The 17,416-nt window shown below is 41.9% G+C and overlaps 1 protein-coding gene across 6 annotated transcripts in view; it reads left to right on the forward strand.

The window, feature by feature from the left end:
• Nucleotides 1-17,416, forward strand: part of DLG3 (discs large MAGUK scaffold protein 3) — a 54,124-nt gene that overhangs the window by 20,033 nt on the left and 16,675 nt on the right. For all 6 annotated transcript variants that reach the window (XM_015104929.4, XM_042242480.2, XM_015104930.4 and 3 more), the window contains one exon: nt 9,094-9,208. In XM_015104929.4, coding sequence (XP_014960415.2) covers nt 9,094-9,208 — 115 coding nt within the window. The remainder of the gene's footprint in view (nt 1-9,093; nt 9,209-17,416) is intronic.

Raw genomic sequence — 17,416 nt, forward strand, 5'->3', positions numbered from 1 at the left:
GGGTTTCTTAATTCTGTTCTGTGATATTTTACTCTGGGATTATCAGTTACTGAGAAATGACCACAGATGGTTTGACAAATAACCAGAAGGGTCTTTCTCTAGGTCTCAGTTTCTGGGTTCCTTCCACAGAAACTTGACCCAAAAGATCCAATTGATACCCCAATAAACATTGTCAGATAATTTGTGATCCTGTTGGAGTGACCACTGTGAAGAATAGTTGAATCTAGACTCTCAGTTGACGTGTAAAACATAGAAATCAGGGATTTCCCTGGCAGTCCAGTGGTTACGATTCTGCACTTCCACTCTAGAGGGCCTGGGTTCGATTCCTGGTTGGGGAACTAAGATCTTGCAAGCTGCTGGGTGCAGCTGCAGCCACAAAAATCCAAAACAAAACAGAAATCAGTTACATACCTATGGCTGATTCATGTTGATATACGGCAGAAACCAACACAATATTGTAAAGCAGTTATCCTCCAATTAAAAATAAATAATAAATGAAATCAGTTACATTAACTCATTAGCAAGCTTAGTCATAAAATGTGTTTCAGTCACTATATTGCAATATTTTTGTTAAGTGGGAAAGCTTGTTGTGAACAAGAGTACCTGCTACCTTCAGAGCAAGGATAGGTACAATTCTTTATTCTTTCTCATGTTTTCCAGATGAGATGTTTTGTCTTGGGGTGATTCTACATAGACTTTGACTTATGGGTTAAAGGAGCTAAAGGATTTGTTAATCTTGTATTTATTTGAATATGCTATGTGAAATTCTTTAGAAATAGAGAAAAGACCCTATTTGAAGCTTTTACCCTGATCTCTGTTTGGTGATTCAGTATAGAGTGAGAAGAGCCAGTGGCTAGGTCCTGTGAAAAACTTTTTCTTAGCTTGATAAAAGATCAAAGCATTTTTCATGCTACTCATTTCAGACCAGGTGGCTGAACGTCATGGCACCTTATACAGTATAGTGCTTTTGCTCAGTGCCCTTCCTGCATCCTCACTAAGCTCTTTAGGGGACAGAAACATCCAGTCAGTAGGAATAATCTGGAATTTTTTATGGCATGCTGATATGGATTGTCTTGTTTTCTGTTTGATTTCCAGTATCAGGATGCTGATATGGATTGTCTTGTTTTCTGTTTGATTTCCAGTATCAGGATGCTGTCCAGAACTCTGGTAATGTGTGTGTATGCCTGAGGAAGCATTGTGACAGTGGAGGGACCAAAATACAATGACACTGAAGTTTCTGTTCTGGGTTAGTCATAGTTCTGAGCCCATTGTTCTAAAAGTAGAGCTGAAATTTTCTTCAAGCACCATTTGCCCATATGGAGGCCTGTTTGCCACTTTCCTGCCCTCTCATATAGCCTTAAATTATTTTTATTTCAACTTATACTCCTTATTTGGTATTTTTTGACCCAAAGAGTATAGGATTATTTGCAGATGTGAAGATTTCCTTCTTATAGATCATGTTAAAAGTTTTAATTAGACTAGTCTTAGGTTTGATTTCTTATGGACCACATTGATTTGATTCTAAAATCATAATTATGTCAAAATCAGAAGGGACCTGAGAAATGGTTTAGTTTTAGAGGTATCAGATATTTTAAATAGTAGGCTCCATAATTAGAAACTAACCCAAGTAATAGGCTTCATATTATTTTATAGAGACAAGTTTGTGATTCTAAGAAATGTGCTTTTTGACAATTCATATGCTTATCTCCACATTGACAGGTATCTTCTTTATTGGGCTTATTTTACTTTTGGCTCCATTCATTTCTTTTGAAAACATGAACTATGTTGTTGGTACAGATGCTTGTAATTCATACAAATCCTGAGGGTTTGCATTCCACAGGCAACTGTAGAAAACCTAAAACACAATTCATACTCATCAGAATTTGACTCTCGCATGTGATTCCTCTGAGCTCAGGGCAGCTCAGCAATGGCAAATGAGGGCTGTATGAATTTGAGATTTGAACACCTTCACTTCCTTAGGAACAAATGAGTCTTTGGGCAACTGTTGACTTATTTTGTGATGATAGCAAACCAAGACACTGTGCTGTGATTCAGCCCTGTCTTTTACTCAGTGTTTGTGTGGGAACTTAAGGTCGGCAAGTTACATTTCTCTTTTTCATTTTATTTGTATTTGTGTCTTTCCATTGTTCCTGCCTGTCACAGTCTGTGTGTCTGAAGTCTGTCATCCAGTTGTCTTCCCAGCTTCATTGTCCTTTCCGAATTTGGTAGGCATGGCTTTTATTTTATTTTGGAGCATTTACCTTTTATATCTTCGTTCACACCATAGGTAGTCAGTGCTGCATGCAGACTAAGTACTCTTTGTTGCTTTTATTTGTTTCTTGTCTCTACAACATTTTCCTACCCATAACCAAATAGAACCAAATAAGTTTTCTATAGTTTGAGAAACTGAGCCCCTTTCAGTGTTTCCAAATTGCTGACAAGTATCATTTCTAATACCAAGGAGACACTTTTTCTTTCATTAGGAAGGTAGATGCATTTGAGATCAAAGTCTTAGAGGGGAGATGGCTTTGGAGGCTTGGTTATGTGTCCATTTCATAGTAGTGAACATTGTAGTTTCAGTCCTCTTTGATGCTTTATTAGGCTATTAAGTAGGTCTTGAAAGCTCTGATATGTTAGTGTTTTGCAGAAGTGGTTTACAGTTTTGTTGTTCAGTTTTTACCCTTTTGGGATGAGTGGAAGGAGAAAGTTTTGTGTTCTTTTTCCATACATTAGTTCCTGAGGAGCCAGAATTTGAGAATTACGGTGTCCAGGTTTGTCCTGTCAGATCTTTATAGCAAGTTTACACCCTTGTTGACTCAACAAGGGTGCTAATTGCCATGCTAAACTTTGAGAAGGAAACAAAAAACACATCAAGGAGCTTATAGTTTTGTAAAGGAAATGACATCACAAATTCTGGGCACTAGATTTTAAAAAGGGAGAGGTAGTGGAAGGCCTGGAAACCATGTTAGATGAAGAAGGTTTAAGGAAGTAACAATATTTAGCCTGTAAAAGAGAACTTCTTTTGAGGACATGATGGCCATTCTCTATTATGGCTGATATTATCCCACCTTTTCCTGGTCTTTTAGGAAACAGCTCAGAAGCTGCCTTTGATCCTTTCTCACCCTACATCCAATCAGTTGTCAAAATTTCTCTCCTCTGGCTCCAGCATATTTCTTTTTTTAATATAAATTTATTAATTTTAATTGGAGGTTAATTACTTTACAATATTGTATTGGTTTTGCCATACATCAACATGAATCCGCCACAGGTATACACGTGTTCCCCATCCTGAACCCCCCTCCCTCCTCCCTCCCCGTACCATCCCTCTCAGTAGTCCCAGTGCACCAGCCCCAAGCATCTTTTTATCCTCAGTTGTCCCCACACTATGTCAAGCCTTTGACGTCACTGTCTGTACTAGTAGAACAGGTTCTTGGTCTCTGTTGCCTTTGTCCCTGTTTTCCTTTCTATATTATGTTCTCAGAATAATCTTCCCCCAAACCTAGTTCTAATTGTATTACTTTCCTATTTAAACACTTACCAGTGGTTCCCAAAGCCTAGTAAGAAAAGCCCTTACTCAAACTCTTATAATTTGGCCCCCAACCTTCCATCACTTCCCCTTCCCCTGTTCACACTCTACCTTCTATTCAGTCTTATTCAGTAGTCTTGGAACCTGTTCCAGGCTTCCCCAGCTCTTTGATTTTCTTTAAATTGTTCCTTCATACAGTTATACAGAAGAGAATCCATCATGTTTATACTGTTTTAGACACCAAAATAGGACCAAGTAACAAAAGAGATGGCCCTCAATCTAACAATTTTCTCTTGTAGTGTTGTCTAATGATGAAAGAATAGAGAGCTTCCCAACATTGGATATACTTGTGCAGAGATTGGGAGCTAGCTGGTCTGGATGCTGTAAAGCAGGCTGCCCACCCCCAGGCTGTAGGTGCTAGACAAGAAGAGAAAGCATGGTTCTCTGCTCTGAAGAAACTTAAATCTACATGTGAGGCACCACACTTATTCTCCCCATGATAGCTAAAGTGATATACATACACACATGTTCATGTCATTCCTTTGCTTAAAATCTTTCAGTGACTTCTTTCTGTTACTCTTAGGATGGATGCAGAAATCCACAAGGTCATGTATAATCTGACCTCAGTCTGCCTTCCTAGTCTGATCTGCCAGTATCTCCTTACTGCCCTGTGATCCAGATATTTTTTATCCCCACATATTTTGTTTCTTCTATCTGGAATGCTTTATCTATCCGTCTTCCCCTGGCTAACTCTTCATCCTTAAAGACTCAACCTAAATGTCACTTCCTCATGGAAACCTTAGTTAACATCATCCTATCCCCCTCCTCAGTAGGTTGGGTCACCCTGTTGGTCTCACGATCATAACTAAAGTTGTAATTAAATAGTAGTTTCTTTCATTCTTGTAATTTCTAGGAACCATTTGATTACCTTTATATTCCCATCAGCTCTCATAATGCCTGGCACACAGTAGACATTTAGTTAATATTTGGATAAGTAAATGAATGAATAAGACTTCGGGGTGGTGAACAACATAAAGGATGTTCAGTGTCAGGCAGGGAGAAAAATTTCAGGACAAGGGAGTAATAGCTAGGAACGAACAAATTGTGTTCAAGAGTTGCAGGCAGGTTAACTCAAAAGAGGATTCTGTTATTATACGCCAGAAACCACAAAATTGTAAAGCAATTTTCCACCAATTAAAAAAATAAATAAAATATTTTTAAAGAGGATGATCTATCTGATGACACATGGGATAGATCAGCTAAGAGTGATAGGATGATGGTTTTAGCAGTCTTTGACATTTTAGTTGAGATATTAAAATTCTTTAGTTGCTATTGAATTATTATAGATACTTGGATGAGGGGCTCCAAGTTGGAGTTTTAGGAAGACTTTTGAAATAAGAATCTTAAACTGGACTGGAATTTGGAGAGCCTGGGGGCAGACTACCAGCTAGAGCAATACAGCAGTGGTCCAGAGAAGAGGTAACTATGTGACCTAAATCCAGGCAAGAGATAAAATAATAATGAGAAAACAAAAAGGCAATGACAGTGGAAATTAGAAAGAAAGAGATGGATTGAGGAGGCAGTTAGAAAGAACATCAGCAAAACTTGAGGAAACAGTAGTTGTGCACAGGGGAAAGGGGGCTGTTGTTTCCAGTACCAGGGAGATTTGGCTTGAAATTTATCAAGTAGGTGGATGCAAAGTGGTCAAAACTAAAGGTAGATATTTCTAGAGGTAGACAGAATGTCATATAGGTAGTAGGACAGTCCCTTTAAATCAGCAATTCCACCCACCGGTAGACCTTTCCTGTGATTACGCAGAGAGAACATTTGAGGTTCCTCTTTGTCTATTCCAGAATGCAATTTTGGCTTTACTTTCACATAACCTAAATGCTTATTAAAGTTTTTTCTCCCGAAACGAAAGATCAATCTGTCCTTAAAGGTAAGTTCTATTTCTTCAGGAACAGAAAAGCTGCTGGAAGCTTTAGAATAGCAGTTTATCCTTACTTCCAGTTAGAAGGGTTTCAGAATGTTGGGGTTCAGTTTGGTAGTGCCAATCAAATTTTTTCATGTGCATGTAATTTGACCCTGCAGTTTCAATTCAAGGAATCCATGCTATGGAAATGCTCATACAAATACACAGACCAGCGCTGATTGTAATGTAAAAAATCAACAATTTAAATATATGTCAGTTGGGATATGACTGAATAAATTATGATCTGTCCATAATATGCAATACTACGCAGCTATTACAAAGAATGACGTAGATCACGATTCATGTCAGTATAGGTTGCCATGACATATCGGAGAATGAAAAAAGCATGTGACTCTTTGTGAGTTGCTAATGTATATAAATGATACATACAGAAAATAAGTCTGGAAGGATACATACTAAAAATCCTAACTAGTTGCTTCTGGGTACTGGGATGGGGAAATGATACAGGAATGTCCAAAGGAAAAAAAATTTTTTTAATCATATGCTACTTTTATAATTTTAAAAAGTGTAAACTCATCAGCTTTCTTTGACCCCCAGGTGGTCAGTGAGGAACCCTGTTTGGGGAATGATGTCTGACTGTCCTACTCCCACCCCCTTTTCTCTCTGTGATTAGTAAAGAGAATGAGGGAGCAATGACTCACTGTGCATATCTTTTGTGGATTACAAATAGTTGGGTTCATCTGAATGGGAAAAAATAAATATAACACAGTTTAGTAGACTTAAGATTTTAGTAATAAATATTCTTTAAAATAGCCTGTTTGAAGTAGGACGTTTGGGTTATAGAGGGTAGTCTGGTGGGCTTCTAAGGTAATGACTTAGGCCTAGGATATGCCTTCCAGCAATGGGTTTGTTTTGAGTGGAAGGGGAAGTAAGGCCTTGGCAAATTGTGAGGTCTTAGAATTCAGATACTGTTTAGGTGAAGCTTTTGTTCTTGGGAAATGATGCCTCTAATATTAAGATGAGGTACTATCTATCTAAAGACTATTCTAAACAGCTTTTTGTTAAAATTATTTTTTCTTTGTTATAAACAAAGTTTGCTAATCAGATGCCCCCTGTGGGTTGTTAGTATCTCAAAAAGGTGTTTAAAAAACATATACTCCATTTGCTTTCAATAATTAACCTTGGGAACAAAAGTAAATGGGAATACCTCTTAACTACCTTTCCAAGCCCTCAGTGAAGCTGGCAGCCATCAGTTAAATAAACCTTTAGGTTTATTAGTTTGAGAACAGAAGCATCAACTTGGGCACAGTTTTCTAATTTGCTTCTCGTTTACCCAACAATCATTTATTCAGAGGCGATTCTGTGCCTACTGGACATTAGATAACTCTGCAAATAAAAGCCAGAGGCCTGTGAGCAGCTAGAACTCTAAGGGGATCATCTGAATGGGGAAAAGTGAATAAAACACTGTTTAATAGATTTGAAAGCTCAGTAGCATGTAGAAAACAGAAAATGACTTCCTTAAAGCAATAGCTTTGTTCTCTTTCTATAGTCTATTTTAAGTGGGCCCTCTGGCCCAGTGTTATCAACCTTGGATTAGGAGCTTGAGGAAATGGTGGTTTGGTGGTTGTTTTTTAAAGGGTTTTTAAAGAAATGTAATTACTAAGCAACTGCCATGACCTGCTGCTACGTTGGAGTTCAGTGGGCAAGTCAATTCCAAAGAAGAGAATACGTAAACAAGTTGGGAGAGGGGAAAACAGCTTAAAGATAGATTGGGTGTTTTTTCCTGCGTTCAATGCATATTTCTGCCTTTTACTTATCTTGCGCAAGAAAGGGCTGCTTGGTCAGAAATATCTTTGTTTCACCTGGTCTTCTCTCAGCCGGTGAGTGGGGAGGAGGGCCAGAAAGAGCCAACTGGAGAGGGTTGGGCTGGAGGGCTGAGCCTTAGGGTGCGACCCGTGCCTGGGCGGCTCTGGAGGTAGATAGCCCTGCTGCTGTCCAGGGCTGCTATGACAGATTGGTCACCGCCCTCTACCTTTAGATTGGGACGCCTCATTGATATTGATGTGTTGCCTTGTAACCCTCAGAACAGGGACATTGTCCAGCTGCTGTCTCTCTTTTTTTCTCCCAACATTTAATGGGTGAGTCAGTGACTTAACTGCTTCCTGCAGGATTTCAGAGATGGGAGTAAGTAATGAGGACAAATCACCATAACACCAGTGCGTGATGAATGAAAGAGCACACAAATTTAGCCAGTTGGCTTCACTGGTACCAGAGTGAACAAAAAGAAACTTGGTTGGGAAGAGGAGATTTGTTTGAGCTAGAACTCTATTCTCTCCCCTTAAGATTTTTTACTGTTTCCCTTTATACCTAACTGAAGGTCAGGTTGCTTTGGGGTGTCAGGTGTTGGAACAGGTGTTCTGTTTTCTGCCTGTAGAGTCGTACAGACTAGATGGGGATGCTTCTTGCCAGCCCTCTGTGGTGCATGAAAATGCTTTTGTGGAATTTTTTCCTGCTGGAAATGTGTTTGTTTTTTTAAAGCAGTTCCCAACCTTCAACCCCCTAGTATAAACCTTCAACCCTCTAGTATTGACTTCCTTTAAAATCAGCTTCACATAATGAAGTGTGCCTCTTTTCTGTCATTTTCACAGTCTGTGCCGTAGAGATATCCCATTTTATGTGGCGATCACAGACCTGAAAAATGTGTGAGGTGTGTGTGTGAGTGTGTGCGTCTGTATGTGTGTGGTAAATGTGAATATCACATTTGAGATGTACTAGGAGAATGTCACAGTAAAGTAACCCTATAAAAAGCCTTTCATAGTAGTTGTATGGATAGAGTTCATTTTCCTTTGTCAGGTTTTCTTAAATTGGATATAAACTTGGCGTCACCATTCCAGAATGACGAGGCTTTTTCAGGCTATGTGATGGTGTCAGTGGGCTACATAGTTGGTCACAGACTTATGATCTCACTGACTAGATGATTTTGAAGAAGAGAGATGTCAGCAGACTTCTGGGTTTGGGAGAATTTTTATTGTGATGTTTGTTCAATTGTTACTGAACCCTGATTGTTAAGAGGGAAATAATTCAGGAGAGCTTTGTGATCTCCTTTTCTGATTGTGATGTTTGTTTTTACCTTTGTACTGCATTCCATTCTCCCTTCTCAAAAAAAAGTCACCTAGAAACAGATCATCTTCTTTGCCTAATAATCATATAATGGCCTCAGGTCTTTTCCTGCCCTTCCACCCTGCGTCTCAGGGCCATCTGTTCTCTGCAATCCACTTTTCGGGAAAGTCTCCTTTCCCATCTGCTCTCCTTGGGCCTCAGTGTCTGCTCTAAAGATTTATGAAGGCTGCTCTGGCACCTCTTTCCAGTTACTTTTTTAAGGATCAGTAAGCTTTTTCCATAAGTTACTATTTTTTCAGGTGTATTCTTTCATTCTTTCACTCTGGGGGTGGAGAGAAATCTGTCTTTCTATGCTTGCCGGAGGTACTCTGCTTATCAGAGCAAAGATTGACTGGGCTGGCTCTGGCTGCTTTGAAGCCAAGGGTCCTCCTGGCCTTTTGGCCGCTGGCAGATAGGCTCAGTGCAGCTCCTTGGGTTCATTCGTTTCCTGTCCTTTCCCTTGTCTCCCTGACAGAGTACAGTCGCTTTGAATCGAAGATACATGACTTGCGAGAACAGATGATGAACAGCAGCATGAGCTCTGGGTCTGGGTCCCTGCGAACAAGTGAGAAGAGGTCCTTGTATGTCAGGTAAGTCTCACTTCTGAACACCAGGCTTTGTGTGGCACGAGGGAAGCTCTGTGCCAACCCAGCCCTTCTTGTTTAACTAGTGGGATAGGGAGTGTATACTCCCAGTACTAAAACAACACTTTGCACTGTATGCTCAGGTTGTGTACTTTATGGTCAGTATCTCCTCCCTTTTGTGATCTGGCTTCTTCCTTTTCACTCCTGAATGACTCAGTATGGGAAATTTTCAGTGTACTCTCTAATTGTAAAAGACTGTTGCTAGTCAGCATTCAAAGAGCACTCAAATGTTCAAAGTACTTTGCTCACAATCTGTGATTTGAGGGGAAACTTGGCATTCCCACTTCCACATATGCATAATAGATATCAGACTTTGTATTCGAACATATCAGCTATCACTGTGTACTGGTACAGGGTCTCTTTTAAGAGACCAAAGAACTGACAGGTTGCTGCATTCTGTTTTGTTTGTTTTAAGTTGTGTTTGCTCGCTCCCTGCTGCACTGGTCTGCTGTAAATGAGTCATGGGACATAGGATGGGATGATGTACCTTCCACAGGAAGGGCGGGTGGAAAGGATATATAGCATTGGATTGCTGCTAAAGCTTTTCAGAGATACTGTCCAAGGTTGAGCTTGTGACCCTTGAGGCACATAATAATACTTTGTCAGGTCAAAGTACAAACCTTGGAGAATTAGATTGCTAAATGAACACTATGGACTCCTAGAATTAGTGATAGTTTTCTTCTTCCTGCTTGGGCTTCTTGGCAAAACTCCAACAGTCTGGGGTAAGTACATTGTATCTCTCCAAGGGTAAAATCCTCAGAGAAAGAAGTGGTAGGATTACTCCTCTGAGGGGTGTGTGTGTGTCCTCTGAGGCTTGTGTGTTTGTGATGTCTGCGTGTTTGTGTGTGTCTGTGTGTTGATGCTTGTATCAAACTCTTGGGTTGAACTTTTTCTAGTGGTCTCTGATACCAGGTGGGGGGCATGGAAGGGAGGCTACAGTTGCTAGTTGCCTGGCAACATGACATCTATTTTGTCCTTGGGGTTTGAGATGACGATAGCCAACCAATGTAAATGCTAATTGCAGTTTTTCTCTCAGTGCTTGATTTTCTTTTTCCTCAGTTGCTAGTCCCTGACCCTCCTGCGGGCAGAAGAGCCAAGGGAGTCCAGATTTGAGCCTCAAGCCCACTAGACTCCTTCACGGTTCTTTTCTAGAATGAATCCTCAGCTTGATTCTGTCTGTGTTGAGAGCAGCTTTCTTCACGTTTGCTGTGAGAAAAGGAGAGCGGGAGGAAGGCTGGGCTACTCACTGGTGATCTTTTCAGTCTCCTGTTTTCTGTCACTCAGCCCTTGTTCTGGGTCTGCAGCCTAGACATTGGGGTGCCAATGGGGGGATTCAAATGTGCTATTGCCTCCCTCAAAAGGGTAATACTTACGTGACTTGGTCAGGATTGTTCCCATTCCTGTGCTTCCAGCCCCCGCAGATGTGGCACTCCAGTGTGCGTGGGAAGCTGCTCTTTAGGCAAGATGGTTTCTTTGGAGAGCTTTATTTTTAGATTTCCCCTCTCTGCCTACCCTGCGCTAGAGCTGTCCTCGCCTGGGCAGGGGGAGTGGGGCATCAGCTCCCGACCTACAAGACCTGGAACACCCTTCTCTGGTCCTGGCAAGGGACACATTCTGTCTGACTCTGGGGAGAAGGATGGAGGCTGCACTCTGTTTCTAGTGAAGCAGTTTATACAGTTTATATCATCTGCTATTAACTGTATCTAGGTAACATCTGTATCCTCAGGAAAGTAAATATGGTTTAGAATAGTGAACATTTGTAGTCACTAGAATTCACCAAGGGAAATAATATTTTATGGCCAGAGTAGTGAGCTAAGGTATTTTGCTAAGCTAACGCTCTACCAAAGCTTGGAGCCTGGCTCACTCTACTGCCTTACATGCCTGTTTTTGGCCTAAGGTATTTTGCTGAGCTAGCCCTCTACCAAAGCTTGGAGCCTGGCTCACTCTAGTGCCTGTTTTTGGCCTTTTTTTTTTTTTAACTCTACAGTGGCTTCCTTTTCTTCAGCATTTAAACATATTCAAGTTTCTTCCATTTTTGAAAAGAAAATTTCCCTCAATACCAACACTCCTGAAAACTATTGTCTGGTCTCTCTTCTGCTGACCACATTTGCCAAATTATGTGCCAGGAGACACTGGTTCCTCTAGATGTTAAGTATTGTGTGAAAAGTCAGTGGTTCAGTAAGTTGGGCAAATGCAGGATTAAACAGAGGGAAATGGGGTTCTTTACTCTGATTAATCTCCAGGAGGGACTATACTAAGCAGTGTTTCTCCAAAGATAGGAGCATAGAAGCCTTATTTGGAGAAATCAGTCTTAGCATCCAGGCTGGAAAATGTTGTAGTCGTCTGTACTCGCTGCTGCTACTTCTTCAAATTGTCTCTCTTTCAGTAGGAAAGAAAGTGTGCATTGGCTTTTCAGCATGATGGTGTGGTCCCAAGCAACTCCAGAAGATTCTGGAGGGGCAAAAGCCCAACTCTTTTGGGGTGACTGGTTCAATGATTCTCTGCCATTGGTCTGACCTCTTCACCACAGTACTTTTCATGAATTTACCAGCTTTCTTCTTTAAAGGCTCTCTTTCTACCTTGCTGACCATTCTTCAGTACCTTTCATTAGCCCTGCCCCATAGATAGCAGTGTCATGTATTTTCACAGCTTCAAATTCTTTCATCATGTAAATGACAACTCTGATCCCTTTACTGAACTCCAGACCTGCGTATCAATCACTTGCTGGACATGTGCCTGGAGCTGCCCTCCCAGTGCTTCAAACAAGCAGTGTGTTCCAAATGGACCCCTCCCCTCCACATACACACACCTTCTCCTCCTCACTGTCCTTATCTTAATTAATTGCATTACCCTATCATGTGGAAAAGGGATTAGATTTGTTCTGTCACCCAAGGCAGATCTCAGTTCTACATAAGGAAGAAAGAGCTAATGATTAAAACTGTCTGAAAATGGAATGGACTGCTTTTGGAGATAGTAAATATGGTCCTTTGTCACTGGAGGTGTTACAGAAAAGGCTGGGCAGCCATTTGTCGGGTTGCAGAGCAGGTTGAAGCTAATGATCTGCTCAGAGGCTTTTAGTAGTTTCCAGTGTCTTCAGGATGAAGGGGAACAAACGTTTAGGGAATACATGCTCTGCATTAGGACCTCTGTTAGTCTCTTAATAATGCTACACAGTAGGTATTGTTGTTCTCATTTTGCAGGTAAGAAAACGGAAACTCCAGTTAGACAGCTGAGAAGTTCCAAAACTGGAATTTGAACCTGGTTGTTCTGACCAGAATATGGTTCTCTCAGCAGTTCCCAAACCTACTGATAGGAATCAGCTGGCATGCTAATAAACATACAGATTCCCAGGCTCCTCTCCTATCAATTTGGATTCACCAGGTTTGGGGAAATTATTTTTAACAAGTAATCATAATACTTAGGAATGATGACTTATTTGTCACAATAGACGTTTATTTCTGTTTCACTTGAGAACTGAACATAACGCTTACTTTAACTCTGGCTATGTGCAAAGCAGTAAAGCACAAGCTTGAGAAATTAAGTGTGGTTGTGGGGGTAGATTCAAGGAAGCAGTAGAAGTGGTTCCTGCCCTCTAGCAGCTTACCATCCACACAGAAGATAGTGTGCAGCAGGTGGTTAAAGTTAAGGAACCCTTTTCATGGGAGTTTCACCTCTAAGTCTATTCTCTATTGCTTCCCCTTCTGACATGAGCCTCCTCCCTTCCCTTCCCGCAAGTCTCTATCCTCCTCTGGTGTGTATGGGCTCGCAAAACTATTTTGAAGCAAATACCACCCTCTTGCAGCTGCACCAAGGCTGTAGCAGGTGAAGCAACCACAGGGGAGATGGGATTTGTGGAGCAAGTCAGCAGGAGAAAGGACAGATAACAGTGTTTGGAAAATGAGACTTGATTTTAAAGTCCCTAGTGACTTAATGGAAAGGCCTTTCCCACCCTTCGCCATACTAGAAACATCTCTTAAATAGTATAGACAGGGTGAACAGAGGCCCTCTTTGTGCCCAGTCTAGGACCTCTGCTCTTCTGTTTCATTTGCCTTCCACCCTGGAGAAGTCCATAGAAATATGCTTCTCCAGCCTTTTGCTCAAGGTCAGGGTGACCAGGTCAGGTTTAACTCAAGCTGTTCTGATGTTGAGGTAGTAAAAAGACACAGGGAAGTTTAGCGTTCCAGAGACCTTCAAGTTCTATGTTCATATTTAATTAATTAATTTCATAAATAAGCAAAAGACCTTGTCCTCCAAAGGTTGCCAAGAGGTTTGATAGTACATTTGTGGAAATAGTTTTTGAAAGTCTGTTCCTGTTAACCTGGCTACATTCTTTGCAGCCACTGGACAGCATCAGGCATTTTGGGAGTCCTGGTCTTCTGGCTGGCCATCTGCCATCCTAGCCTTCTTCCCGCTCTTGGAAGGAAATCATGCCCTATCTGTAGTCCTGATTCAAGAAACAGTGTCAGAGTCATCAAAGAAAGCTGGAAGATGCTCCTTCTTGTTAACAAGCATTTGTTACACTACTCTGTGCTTAACCCAGGATGATGCTTGAGGGGGTCCAACTTTGTCTTGCTCATTAATGAGTTTCAGTTGTGGATTAAGAGGCCAACAAGGTATAATATTGACAGGCTTCACTATCTGACACAATTTGGAAGTGATGATAATCTGCATCTTAAAAAGCAACAAGAATTTATATACTGTTGGGGGCTACCAGAAGATGAGACCGTTTCATGTATCAGTGATTCTGGAACTGCCTGTCGTATATCCTAGACACCAGTCCTAGACACATCATCACCTCAGCTGATCCAACAGGTGCTGTGAACCCTGAATATTCACACATTATGAACCTGTGAATGCTTCTCTAACTTCAGAATTGCACTCTAAGGACTGAGACCCTGAAGTAGGCTGCGGAGAACAGTGTCCTTCCCTGTTCTCCATGTTCCCTTCTTCAAGATGTGCCAGCGATTCCTGACTGGCTGCCAATTGCATTTGCTCCTCTTGTGATGGCCCATCTTGTGTCTACTTAAATACTCAAGTTTGGGGTTTTGAGTTGCTCTTCAGAAGCTGCTAGAAACTTTGACTTTCACGCTGAGGTCAAGGGATGAGGAATTACTGTCACTGCATAGCTCCCTGTGTATCCTTTAGATGGACCGGGCAAGGGAGGGGCTGCTCAACTTGTAAGTAATCTGTGCCCTTTATCAGGCACTTTCTGTCTCAGGTAGCTTGGGCAACTACAACAAAAGACCATAGGCTTGAGCAGCTTGAACAACAACCATATATTTCTCACAGTTCTGTAGCTGGGAAGTCCCAAGTTCTAGGCTCTGACAAATTCAGGTTCTGGTGAGCCCCCCTCTCCCCCCACCTTCTTGCTGTGTCCTCACATGGCCTTTCCTGAGTGTGTTCTGAGGACAGAGCCAGCTCTCTCCTGTCTTCCTCTTCTCATAAAGGCAGTATGGTTAGGATGAGGATCCCTCCCTCATGACCTCATCTAAACCTACTTACTTCCCAAAGGCCCCACCTCCAGTCACCATCACATTAGGGGTTAGGGCTTCAACATATGAACTTGGAAGTGGGGCACCCAAATATTCAGCTCTTAACACTGACCAGAGTAAGAAAGCAGAATCTCCCAACTGGTATGGGAAGGATATGTCAATACTATGGAAGAACATGGGGCTTCCCAGGTGGCTCAGCTGGTATAGACTCTGTCTGCAGTGTGGGAGAACTGGGTTCAGTCTCTGAGTGCGGAAGTTCCCCTGGAGAAGGAAATGGCAACCCAGCCCAATATTCTTTTTCTTTTTCAAATATTTATTTATCCGGCTGTGTTGGGTCCTAGCTGTGGCACGTGGGACCTTCGCTGTGGTGCACTCAGTAGTTTCAGGGCATGGGCTTAGTTGTCCCAAGGCATGTGGGAGCTTCCTGGACCAGGGATTGAACTCGCATCCCCTGCATTGCAAGGCAGTGTCTTACCACTGGATCACCAGGGAAATCCCCCAGTCCAGTATTCTTGCCTGGGGAATTCCATGGACAGAGGAGCCTGGTGGGCTGCAGTCCGTGGGGTCAGAAAGAGTTGGACATGACTGAGTGACTAACACATTCACTTTCATGGAAGAACCTGTTGCGGGGTGGTAACTGGGAGGGTATTCTGTGCTCCTTACCCCAACTTGGTCTAATCACCATTCACAAATATCATACATGGCCTTAGTCCTCAAAGGGCTGATGGTTTATATTCCCCCAAAGGGATATAATATGAAAGATTAAAACACTACAAGAATGAAATAGCAATAAACATAAAATATTAAGAAAGATCATTGCTAAATACATAATATGAATTTGGAAGAAGGAAATTTGGAGTGGGCACAGTCACAGACAAGGGTGGGACTTGAGTTATGCCTCAGAGGAGCTGCCTGCACTGGCAGCAGATTCTGTACCACTGAACTTACAGGGAAGTTAGTGGGCATCTCTTAGGGGATACTATTTGAAAGATCACCACTTAAACAACATATATTTCAAGACCTTTGATGATGCTTTCTCCTTAGAAAACACAGTAGCATTTAAAGCTGATGTGCTGAAACTTAGCTTGGGAACTTCAAGGGGACAGGCAGAGCCTCTCAGGCCAGGCAGATGGCTGGAGCCACAGGCAGAGAGGTGATCACACGGAAGCAGCTACTTGCCTTTGAGGCTGAAGTGCTGTTGTTTGCTCTGAGAAACCTGCCTGACCAGTTTCCTGCCATTTTCTTTGCATTCCTATTCCACAACACACAGGGGTGACTGGGCTAGATGCTTTTGCTTTTTCTGGATCTTTCAGACCCAAAGTTTAAAATTTAGGACCTAAACTGCAGAGACTTTGGGCCTAGTAATCTGTTTACTTTGAGCTGATTATGTTCCTGCTTTCCCTCTTGGCAGTGGGGTCCCAGCTGAAAGGAAGATTAGGCAAAGTCCCCCAGAGCACATACATCATCTCTGTAGGCAGCTCTTGTTGTTGCTTAGTTGATCAGTAGTGCCTGACTCTTTGTGAACCAATGGGGTCAGGAAGATTCCCTGGAGAAGGAAATGGCAACCTACTCCAGTATTCTTGCCTGGAGAATCCCATGGACAGGAGCCTGACAGGCTACAATCCATGGGGTCACAGGCAGTGGCATTTAAAGCTGATGTGCTGAAACTTAGCTTGGGAACTCCAACCTGCAGACCCTAGGGAGTGAGCATCAGCTTTTTATGCTGGTGTGACGTGGTTCCAGAAGGTGGCTTCATTGCCTGCTTTCTGTTTTTATGTGCCACATTTTCCCTGGGACATGCTCTTTATCCACTCTTAAGACAAGTCAGTATTTTTTGGCCTGGCCATGATGTTTGACAAGTGGCTCTCCTTTGCTTCACAGAGGTGCATGGACATATCCAGGGTTGAGGAATAATCTTTTATGTAGACCACTTGCTGTGCTCTTAGGCTGTGGATGATAATATTTTCATAAGCTTTGTTCTCTCCTGATGTAGTGTTTCCTTCTGACCTGACCAGTCCTTAACTTGGAGACCCCTATGAAATTCTTTTTATTTAGACCAGAAACGGTAAGGAGTTGCTGAGGTTTCTAGTCTCCCAGCACAATCTCTTGTCAATAAGCTCACACATGAGATGGGACCAAAGTGACAGTCATTAATTATGGTCTTTCTTGCGGTGTCCAGAGATACATAGGTGTTGTATTTTCCTTCCTGCTCATCCTTGGTTTGAGTCAGAGGTTGGAAAGGTTGGTCGCTGTGTCATCTGGGCTCTGCATGTGTAGGATTTTTGGCTCTGGAACAGTGGTTTATTGCATTTGACTTTCCCAAGTGCTTTCCCTAAGGATAAAAAGGGGCAGGCAGGAGGATATATTCTTGTTGTGGAGAAAGGTGCCCTTTGATCCTCTTACCAAGCCTGACCGGAAGTGTTTGTAACAAGGTGCCAATCCCTATCACTTCCTTATGTTTCTAGGCTGTTGATAAGACAGACTGTTATTGCTAGATGGCTACAGTTTAGCATGCTTCTTAAAGATCTTAGGTAGGTAGTCGATATTTTTTCAAAGTTTATTAAGGGCTAGGGCTAATTTACATACTTTTTCCTTTACATAAAATATATGTCATTTGAAAAGTAGTTTAACTTTACTACTCAGGCCTGTTCTTTTACTGAAT

Source organism: Ovis aries, chromosome X (genome assembly GCF_016772045.2).
Source record: "Ovis aries strain OAR_USU_Benz2616 breed Rambouillet chromosome X, ARS-UI_Ramb_v3.0, whole genome shotgun sequence".
NCBI lineage: Eukaryota > Metazoa > Chordata > Mammalia > Artiodactyla > Bovidae > Ovis > Ovis aries.